The sequence below is a fragment of the Chenopodium album genome, chromosome 15, assembly GCF_948465745.1.
Source record: "Chenopodium album chromosome 15, dcCheAlbu1.1, whole genome shotgun sequence".
NCBI lineage: Eukaryota > Viridiplantae > Streptophyta > Magnoliopsida > Caryophyllales > Amaranthaceae > Chenopodium > Chenopodium album.
In genome coordinates, this window is record NC_137848.1 from 8,901,414 (window position 1) to 8,921,962 (window position 20,549).

At 35.0% G+C, this 20,549-nt stretch overlaps 3 protein-coding genes across 3 annotated transcripts; 2 read left to right on the forward strand and 1 right to left on the reverse strand.

Moving 5' to 3' along the window:
* Positions 1-630: 630 nt before the first annotated feature.
* LOC145582889 (protein farnesyltransferase/geranylgeranyltransferase type-1 subunit alpha-like) lies at positions 631-5,856 on the forward strand. The gene is made up of 5 exons (XM_081639929.1): positions 631-977; positions 1,848-1,957; positions 2,315-2,435; positions 2,538-2,633; positions 5,220-5,856. Exons 1-5 carry the CDS (start codon positions 747-749, stop codon positions 5,652-5,654), a joined length of 993 nt encoding a protein of 330 aa, XP_081496055.1. The 5' UTR covers positions 631-746; the 3' UTR covers positions 5,655-5,856.
* Positions 5,784-11,697, reverse strand: LOC145582888 (endonuclease III homolog 1, chloroplastic-like). Its single transcript, XM_081639928.1, has 11 exons — positions 11,420-11,697; positions 11,175-11,278; positions 10,389-10,455; positions 10,176-10,238; positions 9,755-9,903; positions 9,210-9,276; positions 8,019-8,110; positions 7,703-7,840; positions 7,527-7,631; positions 6,794-6,877; positions 5,784-6,240 (listed from the first exon to the last, which is right to left on the reverse strand). Exons 1-11 carry the CDS (start codon positions 11,565-11,567, stop codon positions 6,100-6,102), a joined length of 1,158 nt encoding a protein of 385 aa, XP_081496054.1. The 5' UTR covers positions 11,568-11,697; the 3' UTR covers positions 5,784-6,099.
* Positions 11,698-12,810: 1,113 nt separating this feature from the next.
* Positions 12,811-19,236, forward strand: LOC145582887 (pentatricopeptide repeat-containing protein At3g59040-like). The gene is made up of 7 exons (XM_081639927.1): positions 12,811-12,994; positions 14,249-14,561; positions 15,101-15,391; positions 15,772-16,020; positions 16,728-16,852; positions 17,910-18,008; positions 18,461-19,236. The coding sequence occupies exons 1-7, from the start codon at positions 12,870-12,872 to the stop codon at positions 19,029-19,031; spliced, it is 1,773 nt and encodes a 590-aa protein (XP_081496053.1). The 5' UTR covers positions 12,811-12,869; the 3' UTR covers positions 19,032-19,236.
* The last annotated feature ends 1,313 nt before the right edge of the window (positions 19,237-20,549 follow it).

Genomic DNA, 20,549 nt, shown 5'->3' on the forward strand with positions numbered 1-20,549 from the left:
TACTTTTATATGTGTGTGTGTGTGAGGTGGGGATGGGACGGGTACGAAGTGGGGCGTGGCGGGTACAACTTAAAATCCACCTTGCCCCATCACCCATAGCGGGTATGGTTTTTAACCCCATCCCCGCCCACCACTCGCCAAAACGAGACCCATCCCCGCGCCATTGGGTCGGGGTGGAGACCCGTCCCACTGACATTCCTACACATAAGCATTGTGGGTCCTACTAATGGATTTCATTATGTATATAATTTTTTTTAAACCTCATTATGTATTTTTTTTGAGACCAAAGAAAAGCGCCATATATCAATCAATCAATGGAAAGCTTGTCCATGAGAACATACGAGGAGATGGATGAGGGACAATGATTTTTCCAAACCTGTTCATCCCCAAAAGGCACTAATCTAGTTAAGTTATGAGTAACGGAATTACCATCCCTTAGCACATAAAACCTCATTTTGTATAGTTTAAGTAGTGATAAAAGCCAATTTTTAAAAAATTTAGTGTGTTAATGTATATATATATATATATATATATATATATATATATATTATAGTGTTAAAAACCAATTTCGTGATTTTTTGTGGAGCATTAAAAATCAAAATTTTCAAATTGTTATTCCAAACTTTTTTTCGTCCCGTCATCTTTTTTTTTTTTTTTTCAATTTTTAAAAGCAGCTCAAAATAATTGAAAAAAAAAGCTGAAACCCCATCACTTTTTTCTCAATTGCAGTTCATCTTCATTCGAACATGGATTCCGACGACGATCAAACCATTCCACTGAGCCAAAGACCCGAATGGTCCGACGTTACACCGGTGCCCCAGAATGACGGCCCGAACCCGATTGTTCCGATCGCATACACTGACGAATTCAGAGAAACTATGGATTATTTTCGAGCTGTCTATCTCTCTGATGAGCGTTCTTCTCGTTCACTTCAACTTACTTCTGAAGCTATCAAATTAAACGCCGGAAATTACACTGTAATTTTTCAAAACCCCACTTTTTTTTGCTTTAATGGGTATTTTTATTTGTATATTTTTGTTGCTGTTGTTTGATTTTGGTGTATAAGGGGCTGCTGATGGGTAGTGATGTAGACGGGATTCGATCCGAGGTCTTGAGTACTTTGTTAGTTGACATTTAATTGCATTTGTGGTTGATGTTTTATTAGTGGGTATTGATTATCTAGTTGCACTTGTTAATTGAATTGCTTTTATCGGAATATGGGTCTATGCAAAAATGTATGAAATGGGTTTGATAGTGGTATAGTAGTAGCTTTGCTGGAGTATTTTAATTTGGTGTGTAATTACTCTATTTCGATTGTGATTCTCCAGTTTGGTAATGATTTTGATATTAGTTGGACAAAGTTAAGGGTGTTTTGCTGTTTTTGTGTATAGGATTAGTGGATTAGAGAAAGTATTTTGATGGTTTGGTTGGGTTTGTTGGTTAAATAAGTTTAAGGGTTGAGAAGAAAGATTAATTTGCCCAAAATCGGTTTTTTGTATTTGCTGAATAATCACTTTTGATCTGTGTTACTAGGATTTGGGTACTCAAAAGTGTCTAACTTGGCTATTTTGTGAATATTTACCATGTTTGTCCCAAAATGAAGTGTGAAAGTGCTCTACCCATGTCATAGTGTCGAGGATTCGACATGGGTACTTTAGGTGATTTAGAGTCTGACATAGCTCTTGATTGCACCTTCTATACTCTCCTCTCTATGTATTATGTATTGCACATTGGAATTATGTTTTCTTTGAGATATACTTTGCTGTTTTTTTTATTGTATTTATATTGCAATCGAAAGGGTAGTAATTAACTACTGATGTAGCTATATGCTTTGTTCTTTTTTACAGGTTTGGCATTTCAGGCGGCTTATTCTCGAGTCCCTGAATGCTAATTTGCACGAGGAACTGGATTATGTAGAAGATGTTGCGAAGAAGAATTCAAAGAATTACCAAATATGGTAAGTGGTGTTATCTTTTATTTATTTTGATTATAACTCTTCGTGAGGTGATTATCCGTTTCATATGGCTTGTTTAACCTATCCACAATCACTTTTGTCATTAACATTGTTTGGTACTGTTGGTTCTCTTTTTCTGCTCTATATTATTATATGAGAAGCTATAACCAGAGATGAATAAATTGATTAGGACCATCATTTTAGAAACAATTGTTATGAACTAATGCTCAACAAATTCTGGCTTATCGTGTAACCATTTTGCAGTCCAGGAGAAGTGTTTATGATAGTCTTAAAATTTCACCAAGTTGATATTCTTTATACTCTGTACTGGCTGTTTCATCTTATTATAGTTTTGTGTAGGCATCATAGGCGGTGGCTTGCCGAGAAGCTAGGACCAGATGCTGCTTTTAGAGAAATTGAATTTACAAAGAAAATACTTTCTCTTGATGCTAAAAATTACCATGCCTGGTCTCATAGACAGGTGAGCTTAGAATTTAATTGTTTGGCCTGGTGTTTTTCTTATGTGTCATATTATTCCATTCCTTGACGCTGACAGCACGTTCACATATTATTTCTCGTGCAGTGGGTTCTGAAAACATTAGGCGGTTGGGATGATGAACTCGAGTACTGTAATCAGCTTCTTAAGGATGACATCTTTAACAACTCTGCTTGGAACCAGGTATGCCACTAGTTTTGAAGATTTTTCTGAATTATTTTTTAAGTTAAGTAAAAAAAAAATGCATAAAAGGCACTAAGGGGGTAATTTTCTGAAATCTATCACAATGATCTGCTTGTAGATTATCCTGTGTATTTATTCTGTGCAAATTAGTCAACGATGTACTAGGTATATAATCAGTATTTCCAGGACATATCATGCACAAATCCATCACTTCATATGTGAAAACATTCTCGGAGATTAAATAAAATTGCAAATTACAAAGGTGAGTATATTCACTAAAGGCTTTCATGTAATCAAGTTTGAAGAAGTTTTCTAAGCATGGTATACATATTAATCACTGAAAGGGGGGAGGGGGTGCTAAGAGATCGACACCTCTCTTCTCTCATGCTACGTTCTGAAAAGGAGTATCCAGAAAGAGCTGCCATTGTTTGTCACGGGGGTGCCGAGAGATCTGCAATAAGTCGAAATACTGCTCAACTGGGGGTGGGGGTGGACTGTATAAAGAAGTAGGTGAGCATAATGTAGGTCTATATGAGGTACTTGGTTGCTGATACCATTGAAGAAATAATTCTTGTTCTTTTCTCTTCTAATAAAAATGTTGAAAAGGGCCAAGCCTCATAAACAAAGAGTTGACTAGTACTTACAAGTTACAACTGCTGTTTGAAATTTTGACATTAGCTATCAGTTGTGATGACCTATATATAGTCTATAAATATGGGGGCTTAAGAAAGGTTTTCATAATGGTTCTATTGTTCTAAAAGGCTACAACCAGTTGTTGTAGGCTTCCTTAAGATTGTATAATAACAATTGTGGAGGGTAGAGGAGGATAGGAGGAGCAGGGAAATGATATGAGAGGTGGAGAGTTTTTCTCAAATTTGGATGACACAAAAATGAATGAGGAAGAAAAGAGACGAGGTGATTTCCCTACCAATATATCCAACTATGTAAAGGATAATGGATCCCCTTATTCTTTTAATTTATTCCTAATTGTCATCCAAGTAAAAGAAATAGATTTCTCACTCTTCCAAAGTTTTTATCATCCTATTCCCTCCAACTTCTTTCACCCAATCACTCATTTTGCATTAAGGGCTTTTTCCCCTCTAGGACCTTTCTCTAATGCTACATTGGAGAAGTTCTTTTGGTAATGCTTATAAGATCTTTCAGATGGAATCATAGTGAGACTGTGAGATCTTGTCGTTCTCTTTTCAGGTTTGCAGTTCACAAGGGTAATTGAAATGCACCTTTGACATATCTGCGGCCTGGAGATCTATTACTTGGATAATTGTGCTGTCTAGAAGTTGGGTATAGTTTACACATTTGACTCTATCCTAGTAGGAACTGAAAGAAGAATTCAGTTACCATTCATACAACCACAGTACAACTTGAATGTTATATTTGATTCTAAAAATAACTGGATTGCCTAAACTGGTATCTAAATTTTCATTGATGTAGTAAAGCGGAACTTATAAATGACGAGAAAATATAGTGTTCCCAAGGTAGGTTAGGAAATTCTTTTGATGTCATTCTTTAAAATTACTGTAAATTATCAAAATATTCATTGTAAGATGGAATGTTGAAAATGATACTGTAGTTATCTTTGCCCACTAGTCCTGACTCCTGAGGTCGTAGGTGAAATCCAATTTCCAGGTTGGAACCTTTAAAAAGAGTCCATACTTCTGTGTATGTGATATTTCTTTTTCTGTTTTATTTAAAGAAAAAAGTTAACGAATTCAGATGTATATTGTGTAAAATAAAATAAAATAAAGTACTATAAAAATTGGGATGTAATTGTGTTTGCTGAGGGGGTGTAATAAAAAATGCGGAGAGCGGAGTGTTCAAAGAATTTGGAGTAAAAATCATCAACCTGGTAACTGCCACTACTTATAAACTGATGGATGACTTTACCTCTTCCAGCTACTGTGAGAATATTTGTCTAATTTGCTTCAGGAGCTAAGTACTTGTATGCTGGGCACTTTAATTGAAAGCACAAAAGACAGATCGATCTCACTTCTGCACTGATCATTGTAGCTTCATGTGAGATAAGGATCCCGCTATAGTTTGTATTTTTGCCACAGCAATCATTTTGCTAAATTTTTTATTCTGTTCTGTTCTATACCTTTCACCTTCACTGTACTCCATCATATTCTACTTGCTTCATCTTACAAAATGATTTTCTTATACATCTTAAGTACATCCTTGTCTGTGTATGCTTTCTTCTGATTCCGGGGTGTCACCACTTTATGTTTTTTCTCGTTACAAAGTTATTTTGTTATAATCTTTAAGTACTTCCTCTGTGTATGCATTATTCTGAATCCAGGGTGTTGCCACTTTATGGTTTTTCTTATTTGCTACGGGACTGACAAAAGATTGCTATATCGTTGGATGTGCAAAATCTTTCTTTCTTGATGTTCATTTTATGAAAAGGTGGTGAGATCTTAATAGTGCAGTTCATTATGAAAAATTCTTGTTCTGATGCTAATAATGTCCGTGCCGTAGATCTATACAATAAAGTGTACTTGAATGCTTTACTCTTTATTTTGCTACTATACAATTCTAAATCACTCCTCTGTTACATATGTGATACAGAGGCATTTTGTTGTTACAACATCTCCTTTGCTTGGAGGCCTAGATGCCATGAGAGACTCTGAAGTGAATTACACTATTGAAGCCATTGTACAACATCCCGAGAATGAAAGCTCGTGGAGGTACCTTCGGGGCCTTTACAAAAATGACTTGAAGTCTTGGGTGAATGATCCTCGAGTTTCGTCTGTATGCTTAAAGATCTTGAGCGCCAAAAGTAGATGTATTTTTGCCTTAAGTACACTTTTGGACCTCATCTGCCAAGGTCTTCAACCAAACTCTGAGTTAAAAGAAGCAGTTGATTCTCTAAAGAGTTCAAATGTAGAATCAAGCAGTTCTGGCTTAGCAGAAACAATATGCTCAGTTTTGGAAAGCATGGATCCCTTGAGAGTGAATTATTGGAGTTGGCGCAAGGAACACATCCCTGCTTTAACACCTTGACGTCGATAATTAAGTTAAACTTTATCATCCTATATATGTTGTGGTCCTTGTGGATTGAACCATTTGATTAGGCATTTTACTTTTACCCACGAAAATTTATAAACGTTGTGGAATTTGATTGAACATCAATAGATATTATAGAGAGATTGATTTCTGAACTGAGTTCTTTTGCATATACTAAATGCAGCTAATTAGTACTGTACATCCTTATGTCTCACGAAGTCATGACTCGCACTCAAATTACAGTTTACAATGATTTCTTCCCCTCAAAAGCAAAAATAGCAACAAGTAGGGGGCCGCCAAACTTTGTTTTGACAGCATAAGGAATCAGAATGAAGCCACAAAGTAAATGACAGCAGAGTGCAGGCTGCTTGAGTCTTTCAGGCCTAGCAATTGGTAGCAAATTTACAAGAATCTGGACATCCACAATGAACTACTTCTGTTACTATAGCTTTTCACGTACTGATTTCTTCGACTTTGATGATGGGCTAGGTGCCTCCTTGAAAGCAGATGGGCAGAGGCTATTAATCTGACAGACACCACATCGTGGTCTCAACGGTGCACATATGGTCTGCCCGAACCCTACCTGTTTAACATCCACCAAAAGTAATAAAAGGTAAATTGGTTAGAATAAATCACTCGGGTACACAAAATCTAGTACAGTGAAGAAAAACACTGTACACAACATCATATCAAGTACAATGAAGAAAAATACTGTACACAACAGCATCCAGGAATAAACTCAAGGCATATAGATTCAAAATTTCCACAAACATATCACTGTATCAGACATCTCAGATAGTCAGATCCTTGACATGACAGAGTCAAGCTTGGTAAATAACATCTCATTTGCAAACTAACACAATATACTGAGGAACATGAGAAGAGTCTTGAAATAAAAATGTTATTGATTTTCCATAAGCAGGAGTACTAAATGGCTAATAAGTTTTAATTTATGATTTCCAGACCTGGTAAAGAAAATACATGACGCCTCATTAGCAATTATAAAATATTTCATATAAATAAGGTCTCCCGGGAGGCCAAGATATATGAAGGATCTTCTTAAACATTGTTTTATTCAGCAAATGTTTGATTCAAAAACATTCCAGATTAAGTATAAATGAGAGGTGCAGTCATACCAAAAGTGGATTTATGGAAACCCATTCTTCCTTGGGAAGCCATTTCTGCAATGCCTCTCTAGTTTCCTCTGGTGATTTAGTTTTCTATAACATGAACAAAAATATTAGAATATATATTTGCAAACAAACAACGGTTAGAAGAAAGTTCATCATACAATATAAGTAGAAGGAAGAGTATAATCACTAAGTTCACTATTGTTGGCTATCCAGGGGACAACGAAAGGGCGCAACTGTGTAAAAGACTACAAATGCAACATGAATATTTTATACCATCTTAACTTCTTAAGTATTACATTGACAATGCCGGGCTTTCGGATTTAGTTCAAAATAGCTGATCTATGGCAACATTCAAGGAGCACAGAAATACAGAATAATCACAAAACAACCTTCAAGGAGCACAGAAATACAGAATAACACGGAAATTTCTGAATATGTGTGACGTACTGACATGTAGGCAAGCCACTATGGCAACATTTTCGGTTCAGGAGGGAAGGAGGGGGGGAGGGGAGCATCTCACATAAATAATTAAAATTGAAATCCCAGACATAAAGCCTTCATAAAAAAAAAGGTGATATATAATAACATTGCTGTCTGGCAATGTGATACAATATGACAAAAGGAAAATTAAATGAAAATATAAAATAATAATTAAATAATAAAGCAGAAATAAGGATGAAAAATGGGGAGAGGAAAATAGCCAGAGTTGCTGTTGCAGAATATATGAAGAGTTTACCTGATTAGTGCCAGCTCGTGTCACCCATCCTAGTCTGTTGCAGATGCGATGGACATGAGTGTCAACACATATTCCTTGGACATCATTCCAGGCAATGTGCAAAACCTACATTGTGACATGAGTTTAGCAATCAAAACGACTTTTGAAATGAAAGTATTCGAAGTTCAAAGACGCACCAGATGAGCAATTTTAGGACCTATCCCAGGGAGTTCAAGTAATTGTTCCAGTGAGCTGGGAATATCTCCATTATACTTCTCAATACAGATATTTGCAACTTTTTTCAAGTTACTGGCCTTCCTGGTGTAGAACCCCACCTACAATGAATCAAGTGATACATAAAAATTTGTTCATGTAACTACATATCAGACAGAATTGGTCAGAGTAAGATAAATATTCTTGCTTTATACTTCCCATGCCCCAGACACCACCAAACCAATAGCAATGCAAAATTGCAGTATAAAGCAAGAATATTTATCTTATTCATCAGCTTACCGGGTAGATCAAGTTCTTGACTGTATCCTCATCAGCCTTCTCAATGGAGTAGGGATCAAGAAGTCCATTTTCCAAGAGACGCTGCACTGCTCCTGCAATGTCAAGAAGCCAGTCATATATGAAGAAAAGAGTAAGGTAATACTGGAAACCCTTTTATATACTAGGTAAATTGGCTTACAACAATTTTGAAGATTTATTAGATCAAACAAAATCTGTGAGAAATATGACCTCACAGCATTCTCACTATGCCAGCTGTGGAAACCACATAAATTTCACATTGATTCCATTCCTAAAAATTTCTTTTCACAAATGAAAATCAGTATCTCCCTCCACTTTCGAAAACTGCAGAAAATTTGTTCACAAGTGCAAAAGAATAAATGAGCAAGCCAAGGTATAAGAGCAACTCCAATGGTTGTAGCTATGGACTTGCTTGCAATTTCAATAATTCCCTAGCTACTAGCTTGACTATTGGAGCTAGAAAACTCAATTAGCTTGGTTAAGCAAATTAGCTTTGCCAAGCTAATTTGCTTGGGAATTAAACTTGCCAAAATAAAATGTTTATTACACCAATTAAGCTCTTTCCATGTATTTTCTATCCAACGATTACTAATAAGCTAATAGCTAGCCATTGAAGCAAAAAGTAGCTAAATTGATAGATAAAAAGCTTATGTGGCATGGCAAGCTAATTGTCAAATTAGCTTGCCATTGAAGTTGCTCTAAAGACTATAAACAAGGAGTATATTAATGTACATTATAACTTGTTTAAAATCACAAAAAACCATAATAAATGTAATGGCCTCAAATCCTCAATACACCACATGAGGTATAAACTAGATGTATATTAAAGAATAATAAGACAACCAGGATGCAGGCTTTGGAGTGTCTGTGTTTCCAACACTTGATAGTCAACTTTGACATTTTAGAATGAAAACAAGCAAGTAACTACAAGAAGGGTGTTCACTGGAGAATAATCACCTCCTTTCCTCTAGAGTAGCAAAGAGAAAAAAAAAGCCTACATACCAAGTGGGTATGTAGACTTTTTCTTTTAAAGGTATAGGATTGAAAAAGAGATTGGAAAACCTTTGTTGTTGTTAAGTAAAATTTTGACTTCTTCAACCACTCATAATGCCTTCATTATTATAAAAACAATGTTAAAAAAAGATAAGTTTTTAGATAGGAACAAGAACTTGCCATGAGTAACATGATCTTTGGTTTGGCTTGAAAGAAGTGTACCAGCTAGTACAGCAAATCTTCTTTCCTGGAAGAAAAGCAATATAATTAGTCTTTTGAAGCTCCACATTTCAACATGCTTGTCATGATTATCATTCTATCTCAGTATGCACTAATCCATTAATACTTATTGCTATAAAATATTATCGACATTCTTACTATTAGTGATAAGTCAACTATGACCATCACGAGAAATGAAGGGAATACAAATTAGCAAGTCAATGAAACATAACTTTGACATACTATAATAGGTTATCAGCACTCCAGAAATTCTAAAGAACTAACTTTTAATCTTCAACTCATCACTCAGAAAGTGGTGGGTGACAAGATGAAAAATGCATCAGAATTAATAAAACAATCATCCAAAAATTGTGATATTGCAGATGAACAGGCAGCCATCACCCGTATGTTGGTCATCTAAATTAGATAAAATTTGGGAATGAAAATTGAAATCATATCAATGAAGGTTTCCAAAGTAAAGAGCATCAGGATTGAAGGCGTTGTACCTTTGGGGGAAGAGAACTACCAGCCTTCTCACATCCAACAGAGTCTACTGGTGCATCTTCAGAAGATCTCATGTGACGGATTCCTTCAAGAACTTTCTCCCAGTTTTCTGGGGATTCACTCGAAGCAAATGATCCCAGAGTAACACTTTCTGTAAAAATGGACTTTATCAACTAAACAACCTTGAAAAATGAGTTCATCTGTAAGCAAAAGTTTCCTACTTGTTATAGAGGGTCTAACAAACACAGAAACTTAAACACAGAGGGAGAACAATAGAGACATGATTCAGAGAGATAATTCATGATTAGAGTCTATTCAGAAAAACTCAAATACAAAGGTATAATTAGGCAATTTTCATGTCAATCATCAATCATCACTACAATGATTCCTTCAATATTCATGAATTCATGACGACAAACCTACCACGCTTCAAAGTAACAACATCAGTTCTTGTAGGATGTGTTGGAGGCATAGGCTTTGACTTTCCTGAAACAAACGTAGTCATTATAAATTTGAAAAAGAATCAATTTATATTAGTCAGGAGACTCAGGACTTATGACAAATAACTTATGTGAAAAGTTTGCAAAGTAAGAAACTCTAGCAACAAACAGCTCTACACAGCACTTAAGCACTTGCCTTTTGTAGATGATTTAGCAATGCGCTTTTGAAAGGTGAAATCTTCAATATCAGGTAGGCCAGAATTCTACATCATGAGGAGTGAATTAACATAGATTGTCTTTTGCTATGCAGGACAAGAAATTATCAGAAAACATGAATCGAGCACTGCTCTATTCAGATCAGAATAACAAGAAAATGCAATCTAATATTCTCAACCAAAGGGGTTATAAAATTGAAAGCCTTCAGTCCTCAGTGGCTAAATATTTAAAGCCATTAATTCAAGATCATAGTCCATTAAAACACATACAAGTGAATAAGTGACACAACTATATAAGGTTGCATTTGCATGTAACCTACTTAGAACTCAGAAAAGCACAATGTGTCTATTAAAAACATAGCCTAGCGATGAGTGGAGTATAAACACGACCGAATATCCTAAAATTACACTTTATAATTCTACTCAAATCGTTCCATATTACTCCAACAGGTTAAGCTTAGCCAAACTTGACTACTTGAGACCATATATGCACATTATATCAACAACAATATAGCACATTAGCACCTCTTCTACTAACTAATTCAACCTTCTATATTAACATTAATTAATACTCCCTCCATCTCTTAAACTTCTTCATGTTTTGAATTTGTGTGATAACTTTTAGAGACAAAGGAAGTACTACCTACAAAACAAACAATTTGGGTATAAAGGTAAAGGGCATGCCCAAACACCCACTTAACTATTACTAGTATATCAAACACAAAATTAAACGAAAAGACACGAACTTTAAGGGTATTCATACTCACTCTATCACTATGAATATGTTCTTCATCTGCTTCTCTTTTCACCCTCTTTTTCCTAACAAAAACTTGAATTTCTGAACCAGAAACTGCGGTTTTTAACTCAGAACCTGTGCACAAATCATGACCCATTAAAATTCAGAAACAAACAGATAAAATGCAAGAAAAAGTGTGCAGAAAATTCAAAAGGGTATGTAAATATTTGCTCATATTTCTTGTAATTTTGTTTGTCATAACTCAAAAAGTCATACCTTGATTTGGGACTGCCTCTAAATTTGGGGGTTCTTGCTTAACATTGAGGGCAAGAGCCTTTGAAGAGAATCTAGTGATGGGCATTTTCAAACCGATTTCTGCGTAACGAAGAGGATTTAGCTGCCCAATTGGGAATTTAACCAACATTTTTGGGGTTTTATTACTTGTTTAATTTTTTGGAACACCATAATTTTTGGGTATATGAGAAGACACTGAAGTGGTGTTGTGGTGATCGCTCTTTAGTTATGTTGTTGAATGCACCACGTCTTAACCTATGTTGTTCAATTTAATCACTGTTGGGTTTCTTAGAACCCGAGTAATGCGTAAATGAATAGGATATCTCATACGAATGACAAGATACAACTGATACAAGTACTATGGAGTATATATTGTTTCAACGAGTAATTATCCTAACACTATTTATGATTTTATGTTGTTTTCGTGTTAATGTAAAGATGGCTTAGGTACTCCATACATGTCATGCCACAATATTCAATAAAGCGGCTCAAGTATGACCTAAGTCTACTTGCCAGTCTATTGTTTTGAGTTGTGTCATGGAATATAATGCATTTCAAAATCACACGTCAATATGTAATTAATGATAATTTCAATTTAATATTTCTAGTTTTAGTTATCTTATCAAACGCTCTGGAGCATTCGTTAATTTTTGCCTTATAAATGCTATTGTTTGTTTAATCATCAACAATTAACATTGATTACACACTTTTCAATGAATGTTAAACAATTACCCAACTCATTTTCAAAGAATGTGACACACATTTATCCGACTTTCATCTTAGGTACATGTTGCATATCCCATCTTAGGTACATAGTGCAAATCAAATCTCACGAGATATTGAACTAATTTTTTTTTTTTTTAAACAAAAAATTGAACTAATTTTACTATTACTTCCTATTACTCCCTCTGTTTTTAAATACTTGCTCCATTTCTCCATGTGCGGAGTTTTAGGAGATTTTGGAGAAAGTAATAAAATATAAATGTAGTAGGGTTAGTGGAAAGTAAATTGGAGGAGAGAGAATCTAAAAGTAATAATATTGGGTCCCGCTAGTTGAGAAAAATAAATTAAATATTATAAAATATTTCCAAATAAGAAAATAAAGTAAGTATTTAAAAACGACCGCAAAAAAAAAATAAAGCAAGTATTTAAAAACGGAGGGAGTATTTCATTGCTCCCTATTTAACTTATGTCACTACTCCCCCGTACACCCACAAGCCACAAGTAAAAAAGCTCAACGAGTAAATTGCACAGAAAGAAACACAATTAATCCATAAAACCCAGTTTGAAAAAAAATCAGACTACAATAAAAAAAGGAAAAAAAGAAGATATCTTTAACAACTACCCAGCAGTCCAACACTATCTCTCTTCTTCTTGTTCTTCTTCCAACACTGCTTTCAGTACTAAACATAAACACCCCCATTTCAGCTACATGACGGGGATGCCAACGCGCCACCTAATCCATACTCACGCCCCGTCGTTTGTTTCTCACGCGCGTCCTCCTCCTCTTTCCGATGTTGCCGCTTCTCAAGCATTTCCGGCTACACCCACCTCCCAGTAAGTTTAATCTTAATTTCCCTATTTTTTTTTTTGCTGAATTTCCCAAATTTTTGCTTGCTTTTAAGTATTTTACTGTTCAACTGCTACTAGTGAACTTCTTTGATGATAGGGAACAAATGTAGGAAGTGAATTTTATGTTTAATTGTACATAATTTTTGTGGGTAATGCTTATTTTTTTTTATTATATGTATATTTATGACATTATGAACTTACAATTAAACAAAATGTAGTCAGACAAGGTTTTCATGATTAGGATAGTTGGATAAGAGTGAGAAATTGAGGAGTGGCATAAACTTCACTTAAAGGGTCTGCTTGGTGATACTAGTTGTAACAACTGTTAGTTGTTGCTGTATAGGTAGCTGGTAGGCGAAAAATGAAATTTCTATCTTCGTTCCGGTACCGTGAAGGTATGGTAAGAGGATATAGTGGTGTAGTAGAAGAACATGTAGGCACAATAATGATTAATGATTAGTATACTGAAGGACCTGGATGTGCATCCCTTTCTGGGGTTTGTGATATATGAGTTGAAGACTTGAAGTAATGCTTGGATTTCAATGGAGTCGACAATACAGTACAATAATTTGTAGGCCGTTGAAGAGGAGTTAATTTCCGTTCGTTTCCTTTGATGCTTTTTGGAGTGTGCTAGGATAGTTGTTCATTTATTTGTCATCTCCTTATATAACGGAGAAGGGTAAAAATATACTTTGTTTAGTTTTTTATACTTGCAACACCCCTCTTTAGCATCCTGTATAAGGGCTTGTATAGTTTACCTTATTTTAACTTATTTCAAGTCTAATAGGTTTAGTTAAGTTCAAATAATATTAGTTCGACAAAAATAAGTTCTGATAAAGTTACCTAAGTTCAAATTACAACTAAAATAAGTTTTAATGATGTCTTATAAGTTCGGTAAGTTCGGATTAGATAAGTTTAAATTAGTAAAAATCATGTTAATAGAACACACCCTAAGAAAGTGATTAGAGAAGGTAAACAAACATTATTTAATATAAGTTTAACCATAATAATCCAAACCTCTTCTCTTATCGGTGAAGGGGTGTGTTGCAACTTGCAAGTAAAAGTTATTGGTAAAAGTATAAATAAAATGAAAGATGTAACACTTTACTAGTGGCTGTAAGACTGTAACCTTTGCTCTTTAAGATTGGAATTCTTCTTTATTTGTTGTTCTTGTTTTGTGTGGTGTATGGGGGTTTTGCAATACTTGACATATACGTGCTTTTGATGTTTCTGCTTCAGAAGACAGATGGCACTTTCAAACTTGTGTTATATCAACTTTAATAACCATAGAAGACTGGAAGTTGTTTGTTTTGGTATGTTATCACCAAGAAAGTTCATGCAAAAGAGGAAAAAAATAGAATTATTCAAAGATGCAGCCCATGAAGCAGATCAAAAAAACTGGAGGAAATTGATGCTGGAAATTGATGAAACTGGTTCTGCAGTTCCTGTTCTGAGAAGTCGAAAGGCTTCCAATGATTCTCTTCCTAAAGATCTTGTACTTGGGACTTTGGTTAGATTGAAGCAGTTAAAGAAATGGAATCTTGTTAGTGAGGTGATTTATCCTCCTGTCCTCCACCCTGTGTTCTTATTCACCTGGCCTTTTGCCAGAAGTGCAGTTGGAAATACTAAATTATACTACAATGACCTGAACTTTTTTATGTTCACCAGTAAAATCGAGATCTAAGAGATAAGACAGTGAATAGTGCTTGAGAATTAAAAGGTTCTATCATAACTTGCTAACTGGAGAGTGATTAAAACTTGTAGACTTCAGTGAACATCCTGAATAAGTTATGTACTGCAAATGAAAATGAACTCTCGATTGAAGCATTCAATCTTTCGTATACATTTTATGTCCACATGGTAACCTAAAGTTAGGGTATACCAATAGAGCTCTGTCTTAGTGTGTGTGTGCGCGCGTGCGTTGGTGGGGGGGGGGGGGGTGGGGGGGAGTCTACTTTATTTGGTTAAAAGCTTATAATCCTTCGCTTTCTCTGTCAAAATTGCTTGCTTGTAAATCTTAACTTTATATGCTTTCAAAGTAAATGTGCGTTATGTTGCGACTTACAATTTAGCATCCCTTCTGCTTTCAAGATTCTTGAATGGCTAAGGACTCAGCAGTGGTGGGACTTCAATGAAATGGATTTTGTGATGCTTATCACGGCTTATGGGAAGCAAGGGGACTTTGTAAAAGCTGAGAACATATTTAGCTTCATGAATAAGAAGGGATACACTCCAAATGTGGTATCCTACACTGCTCTCATGGAAGCATATGGAAAAGGAGGCCAATACAGTAAAGCCGAGTCTGTGTTTCGGAGAATGCAGACTTCAGGTCCCGAACCCTCTGCTTTGACATATCAAATAATCCTCAAGATATTTGTTGAGGTAATGCATGCTCCTAAAGTAATGCTTCTTTGTTTATCCCTGCCTGTTGGCTTATTGCGTGATCTGTTGTGTCTTGATTTGAGAAAGGTAACACTGCAGTATAAGCCTACTGATCGATGTAGTATTAAATTAGCATGCAAAACTATGCCAAATGGTTCTCAAATGGAAGACTATGCTTGTGCAATCACATCTTTCCATCATATCAAGTCATTTTAGGCTTGCGATCAGTTAAATTTCTTTGGTTAATTTAGAAAAATAATAGGATCTTAAGAGGAGCTTGTTTGTATTATATTATAGTGTTTATGGTGTTTGATGAAGATTTTTTAGTGTATCTTTAGATCTAAAAGCGTTCCTGTTCCTGTTCATATTTATGTATACAGGGAAACAAGTTCGGGGAAGCTGAACAAATTTTTGAGAATTTGACAAATGATGAGAAATCTCCTTTGAAACCAGATCAGAAGATGTTCCATATGATGATTTACATGCATAAGAAGGCTGGAAGCTATGAGAAGGCCCATAAACTCTTCTGTCTGATGGCTGAACGGGGGATTCAACGATCCACTGTTACATTCAATAGTCTTATGTCGTTTGAAACCAACTATAAGGAAGTTTCTCGTATTTATGACCAGGTAAAGTTGAAGAACTAGTCATCATAGTGTTCATTTGACATCTTTTTTTTGAGTTGTTACTAAGTAGATCGTGTTCATGATTTGCATTCTTCTCAATCTTCAAATTTTTTGCTGTGCATGTGTCAGTCTGTCAGATACATTCTTATTGTTTCGCATCCTTTGCTGTGCATCAAATTGGATTATGTCTAATAATATAGATAACTAGAGGGAAATGGGGCACAATATCATATGACATGGTCTTGGGGTAATTTTGCACCCAAAAAAAAAAGGTCTTAGCGCCTTGGGGTGATGGGGTTACTCCCCTTTTCTTTTTTCTTCCTGTTCCTCTCGTGTTTTTAGTTGATGATTATACCCGGGCCTTTGATGGCGACTTATCAAAATATACAAGTATGCCTTAGGTGGCGATGCGTCAAAAATCAAAATCTTATAAGCATTATAGAGATTTTTCAAATAAATATTTTTAAAAGTGAGGTTTTCAGTTTTGTTTGGTGAAGAAAATTCTTTTGAAGTATCCGTATCACACTTAAATAGAACTGAAGACAATACTTGCATGATAAAAATTGAGAAATAGATTTATCTGATGTATGTCCCACATTTTTTCCCTGCAGGATTTTGCTTTTGTTGTTTTTATTTTTTTAATTTTTTAACAATGGTGCTTCTTATTTTTTCGTTAAATAATAATTTTAAATTTTTTTGGTGGTAAATAGATGCAAAAGGCAGGTCTCAGACCTGATGTTGTTAGCTATGCTTTACTCATCCATGCCTATGGGAAAGCTAGACGTGAGGAGGAAGCTTTAGCTGTTTTTGAGGAAATGCTGGATGCTGGTGTCAGGTATTGTGAATGAAATCATCTTTTGGCTTCTGTCAGCGAATTTACACTTTGTTTGGATAAGAGGATATAGAGAGAGAAAGGGAGGAAAGGGATAGGAAGAAGAACAAGTTCCCTTATTTAAAAGAAAGGTTGGGGAAGGAAGGGGAGGTATCCATCTTCAGTGGGATTTAATTTCTTCTTTGTCACTTGAAGTGTAGTCTGATTCTAGGTTCCTTGGAATGAAGGATTTGGACTTTGGAGGGTAGTTTGGGGAGAGGAAGGGATCCATTTTCCACTGTTTAAATAACAATTTGGTTGAGCTATTAGTCTAATAAATCGAGTATCAACCTCAGATTCACAACCATATCCTACTTTTCAATTCACTAAATTGCACCTTCTCTCTCTCTCTCTGTTCAATGTCTACCTGGGAATCCTGGACGCTTTCTCATATATTCCCGTGAAAATTGACTTACATTAGCAAAATTAGTTCTAACTTGTGACAATAGTTCAAATTGGAAAGTCTAAGCACATAGACAAGAGCCTGTAACTGTAACTATGCTTTTTCTCCTCAAAATTAGGCTAGAAGTAGTTAAAAAAGTGCTAAAATAGGCTTCATCATGCCCAGTTGCGCAACATTACTGCAATAAGAGGTTCTACGTAACTTTGAGGAGGTGCATACAGCCATGCAGAGCTTTGTCTGACCATAAGAGGATGGTCTAATGAGCTCCAAGTGGTTCTTTGATAATACTTCGTGTAACTTTTCCAGCCCCACATATTACTTGTCTTGTTTCATAGTGCCTATAGGAATAATCTAAATCAAAGCGGTACCAGAATTTAAAGATTGAGGATCATATAACTCTGCTAGTGATAAATGTTGAAAGGGAATGTAAGCTGAAACCTTATAAATGTAAAGAATGCCGTTAAAAAGGGAAGATATCTAGGTGGAATCCGAGACACTGGAGTTCTAGAATAAGTAATATTAAAAAAATTTATTGTTCTGTTCATTGATGCTGAATGCCAGTCTTTCTGTATTATAACACATTCTCCTGCTGTCTTTTTTTTTCTCTTCTTTTCCCAGGCCGACTCATAAAGCTTACAATATATTGCTTGATGCTTTTGCTATCTCTGGGATGGTGGAGCAAGCTCGAAATGTCTTTAAGTGCATGAGGCGAGATAGGTTGGTTCAATTTCTGATTTTGGGAATTCATATCTGATTATGCCATCATATCTTTTCGGCCATTAGATAGGATTTTGTGGTTTTGTTTTGCCTTCATGCAAACAGAAGCATTACCTTTATGCCCCATTTCCCCGTATTATATTTTATTAGCTTCAAAATAGAAGAGTACTATGTCCACCAAAATAAAGAATAAAAAAAAAGAAAAAAATCATTGTTAGTAAAGCATCGAGTTCTTGAAACAATTTTGCATATGTACTACGTTCTGGTTCAGCTATATGTACCTGGAATACACATTCATATGCCTCTTCAGTTTTAGCTCATATTAACAATGAGTTGTGCATGGATTTGTTGTTAATATGGTGCATCTTCTGTAAGCCCTTTAGTCAATATAACTTACATGTTGCAGCTACTAACGAAGTTTGTGTGTCCACTTTTCTCTCATATGACTACAGGTTTACCCCTGATCTATGCTCCTATACAAGTATGCTTTCAGCATATATAAACGCCTCTGACATGGATGGCGCTGAGAAATTTTTTAAGAGACTGAGAGTCGACAAACTTGAGCCCAACGTTGTTACTTATGGGACATTGCTGAAAGGCTATGCTAAAGTAAATAATCTTGAGAAGATGATGGAAACATATGAAGATATGATAACACATGGGATCAAAGCAAACCAAACAATTTTTACCACAATAATGGACGCGTATGGAAAGAATAAAGATTTTGCAAGTGCTGTGCATTGGTATAAGGAGATGGACAATCGTGGATGTCCTCCTGATCAAAAGGCAAAGAACATCCTCATGTCACTGGCTAAAACAGAAGAAGAACAAGAGGAAGCTAATCAACTTGTGGGAAGTAATGCAAGCTATCAAACCCCCCGGTTCTCTAATTACAGCAGTGACGATATAAATGAAGTCAGTGATGAGTCTGATGACGACTATTCTGATGACGAAACAGAAGTGAATATCAACTCTGAATCTTCTGAAATACATGATGAGTTGATAGCTAACAAAAGTTCATGACATTGAGGCATGCTGATGCTGTAGTTATTAACACAGGTCCCAACTGTATGTGACAACATATAAATCAGTGTCCACAATTTTGTTTGTATATTTCCAACCCATATTCTAGTTTGGTTCAGAAGGAACCATTTCCAGGAATGTATTCAGATAGTGAAAGAATTGTTACACATAGCAATATAATTTTAGTACGGAGTAATTATTTCCAGCTTCCTAGTTAATTAGTTACAGATCGAGAACCATATGTACTCCGTTTCTTAGTGAATGCATCAATTTAACTTGATACACTCGCCAATGTATGGGTTCGAGTCACTTGACTATTAATATCTTTAACTATAGTACAAATCACAAAAACTTAAATTATTTGAAAATACTGTAATTATACTACTCTGTTATTTGGTTGATAAAAGCATAAAAAATTGAACAATGAAGTTTGTTTGACTGAAGTATAACAAAATAAGAACATGTAGTACTTTCTATAAGGTCCCGCTACCCAAATGGAAGAGTTTATTTACCTAAGCAACTTAGTTAAGTGGTATTTTCCATGAAAGTTGAACCCTTTTTATGACCAACTAAGCAAATAAGTTAATTTTATAGGAAATGAAAATTCATGGACAAACATATACGAGTATCCAAGAAGATGGTACTTCATGTGGTCAACCAAATGACTACTTAATCTATCTTCTATGAAGTACGCGTAATTATTTAATGTTTGACTTTACTTATAGATGCTAGCTAGCTTAGTTGGTTCAAGTCATTTAAAGTAACAATCTAAAATGTCAAAATTTGTTATTAAATCTCGGCTTACCATTTGCCCCCAGTGTGAACATATTATTTTTCATCATATAAAGTTATTAAATATTGTTTTCCTGCTACTAATCTTCATTAATTAAAATTGTTGTATTTTCCTAAAAGTATGTTTTTAACTTTAAAAATTTGTTCTCCGTAATGAGTCTTATTGATCAATCATAATTCATAACTACATATTATCCTTGGATATAGTAGAATTTTTTTTTTTTTTTGTAAAAAATTAATAAATGAGGTATCTATCCTTTCTCTTATACTGAGTAATTGATTTGTGATCCATTTGACCATTTCCATATCAATGGGCAAATTATTGCTCCTATCAGATTTGATCAATTATCATAACCTGTTGATTCTTTCTAACATTAGAGATTACATAAATTTCAACAAATAATTTTGATTTGGTAAATCATTACATTAATTTATCCATTATCACTTTTGATACATTACCGTAATATGTTGATTCCCTCTAATAATTTAGATTACATAATTTCACAATTAAGTATGAGAAATAATTCAATCAAAAAGGAGATGAACTGGCAATTTTCATTTAACACCCAATTTTAAACCTCAGATAATACGGAGTAATATATATCCTACTTTTGTAATAATACCGGCATCTAATAAATTGAAGGTCTCACACTCAATAACCATCTTTAATCAATTCGCATAATCACATATAATAAGATATTGTGTCCGTAAAAAATATCACTAATC

What these genes read in the sequence shown, in the direction of transcription:
- LOC145582888 (XM_081639928.1), bottom strand. Translation starts at nt 11,567, where the DNA reads ATGTTGGTTAAATTCCCAATTGGGCAGCTAAATCCTCTTCGTTACGCA. An exon ending in AACATATTCATAGTGATAGA is followed by an intron (nt 10,456 to 11,174) that starts GTGAGTATGAAT and finishes CTCATGATGTAG; the next exon opens with AATTCTGGCCTACCTGATAT. An exon ending in TCAAGAACTTGATCTACCCG is followed by an intron (nt 7,841 to 8,018) that starts GTAAGCTGATGA and finishes GATTCATTGTAG; the next exon opens with GTGGGGTTCTACACCAGGAA.
- LOC145582887 (XM_081639927.1), top strand. Translation starts at nt 12,870, where the DNA reads ATGACGGGGATGCCAACGCGCCACCTAATCCATACTCACGCCCCGTCG. An exon ending in CCGGCTACACCCACCTCCCA is followed by an intron (nt 12,995 to 14,248) that starts GTAAGTTTAATC and finishes TTTCTGCTTCAG; the next exon opens with AAGACAGATGGCACTTTCAA. An exon ending in TCCTCAAGATATTTGTTGAG is followed by an intron (nt 15,392 to 15,771) that starts GTAATGCATGCT and finishes TTATGTATACAG; the next exon opens with GGAAACAAGTTCGGGGAAGC.
- LOC145582889 (XM_081639929.1), top strand. Translation starts at nt 747, where the DNA reads ATGGATTCCGACGACGATCAAACCATTCCACTGAGCCAAAGACCCGAA. An exon ending in TCAAAGAATTACCAAATATG is followed by an intron (nt 1,958 to 2,314) that starts GTAAGTGGTGTT and finishes AGTTTTGTGTAG; the next exon opens with GCATCATAGGCGGTGGCTTG. An exon ending in ACAACTCTGCTTGGAACCAG is followed by an intron (nt 2,634 to 5,219) that starts GTATGCCACTAG and finishes TATGTGATACAG; the next exon opens with AGGCATTTTGTTGTTACAAC.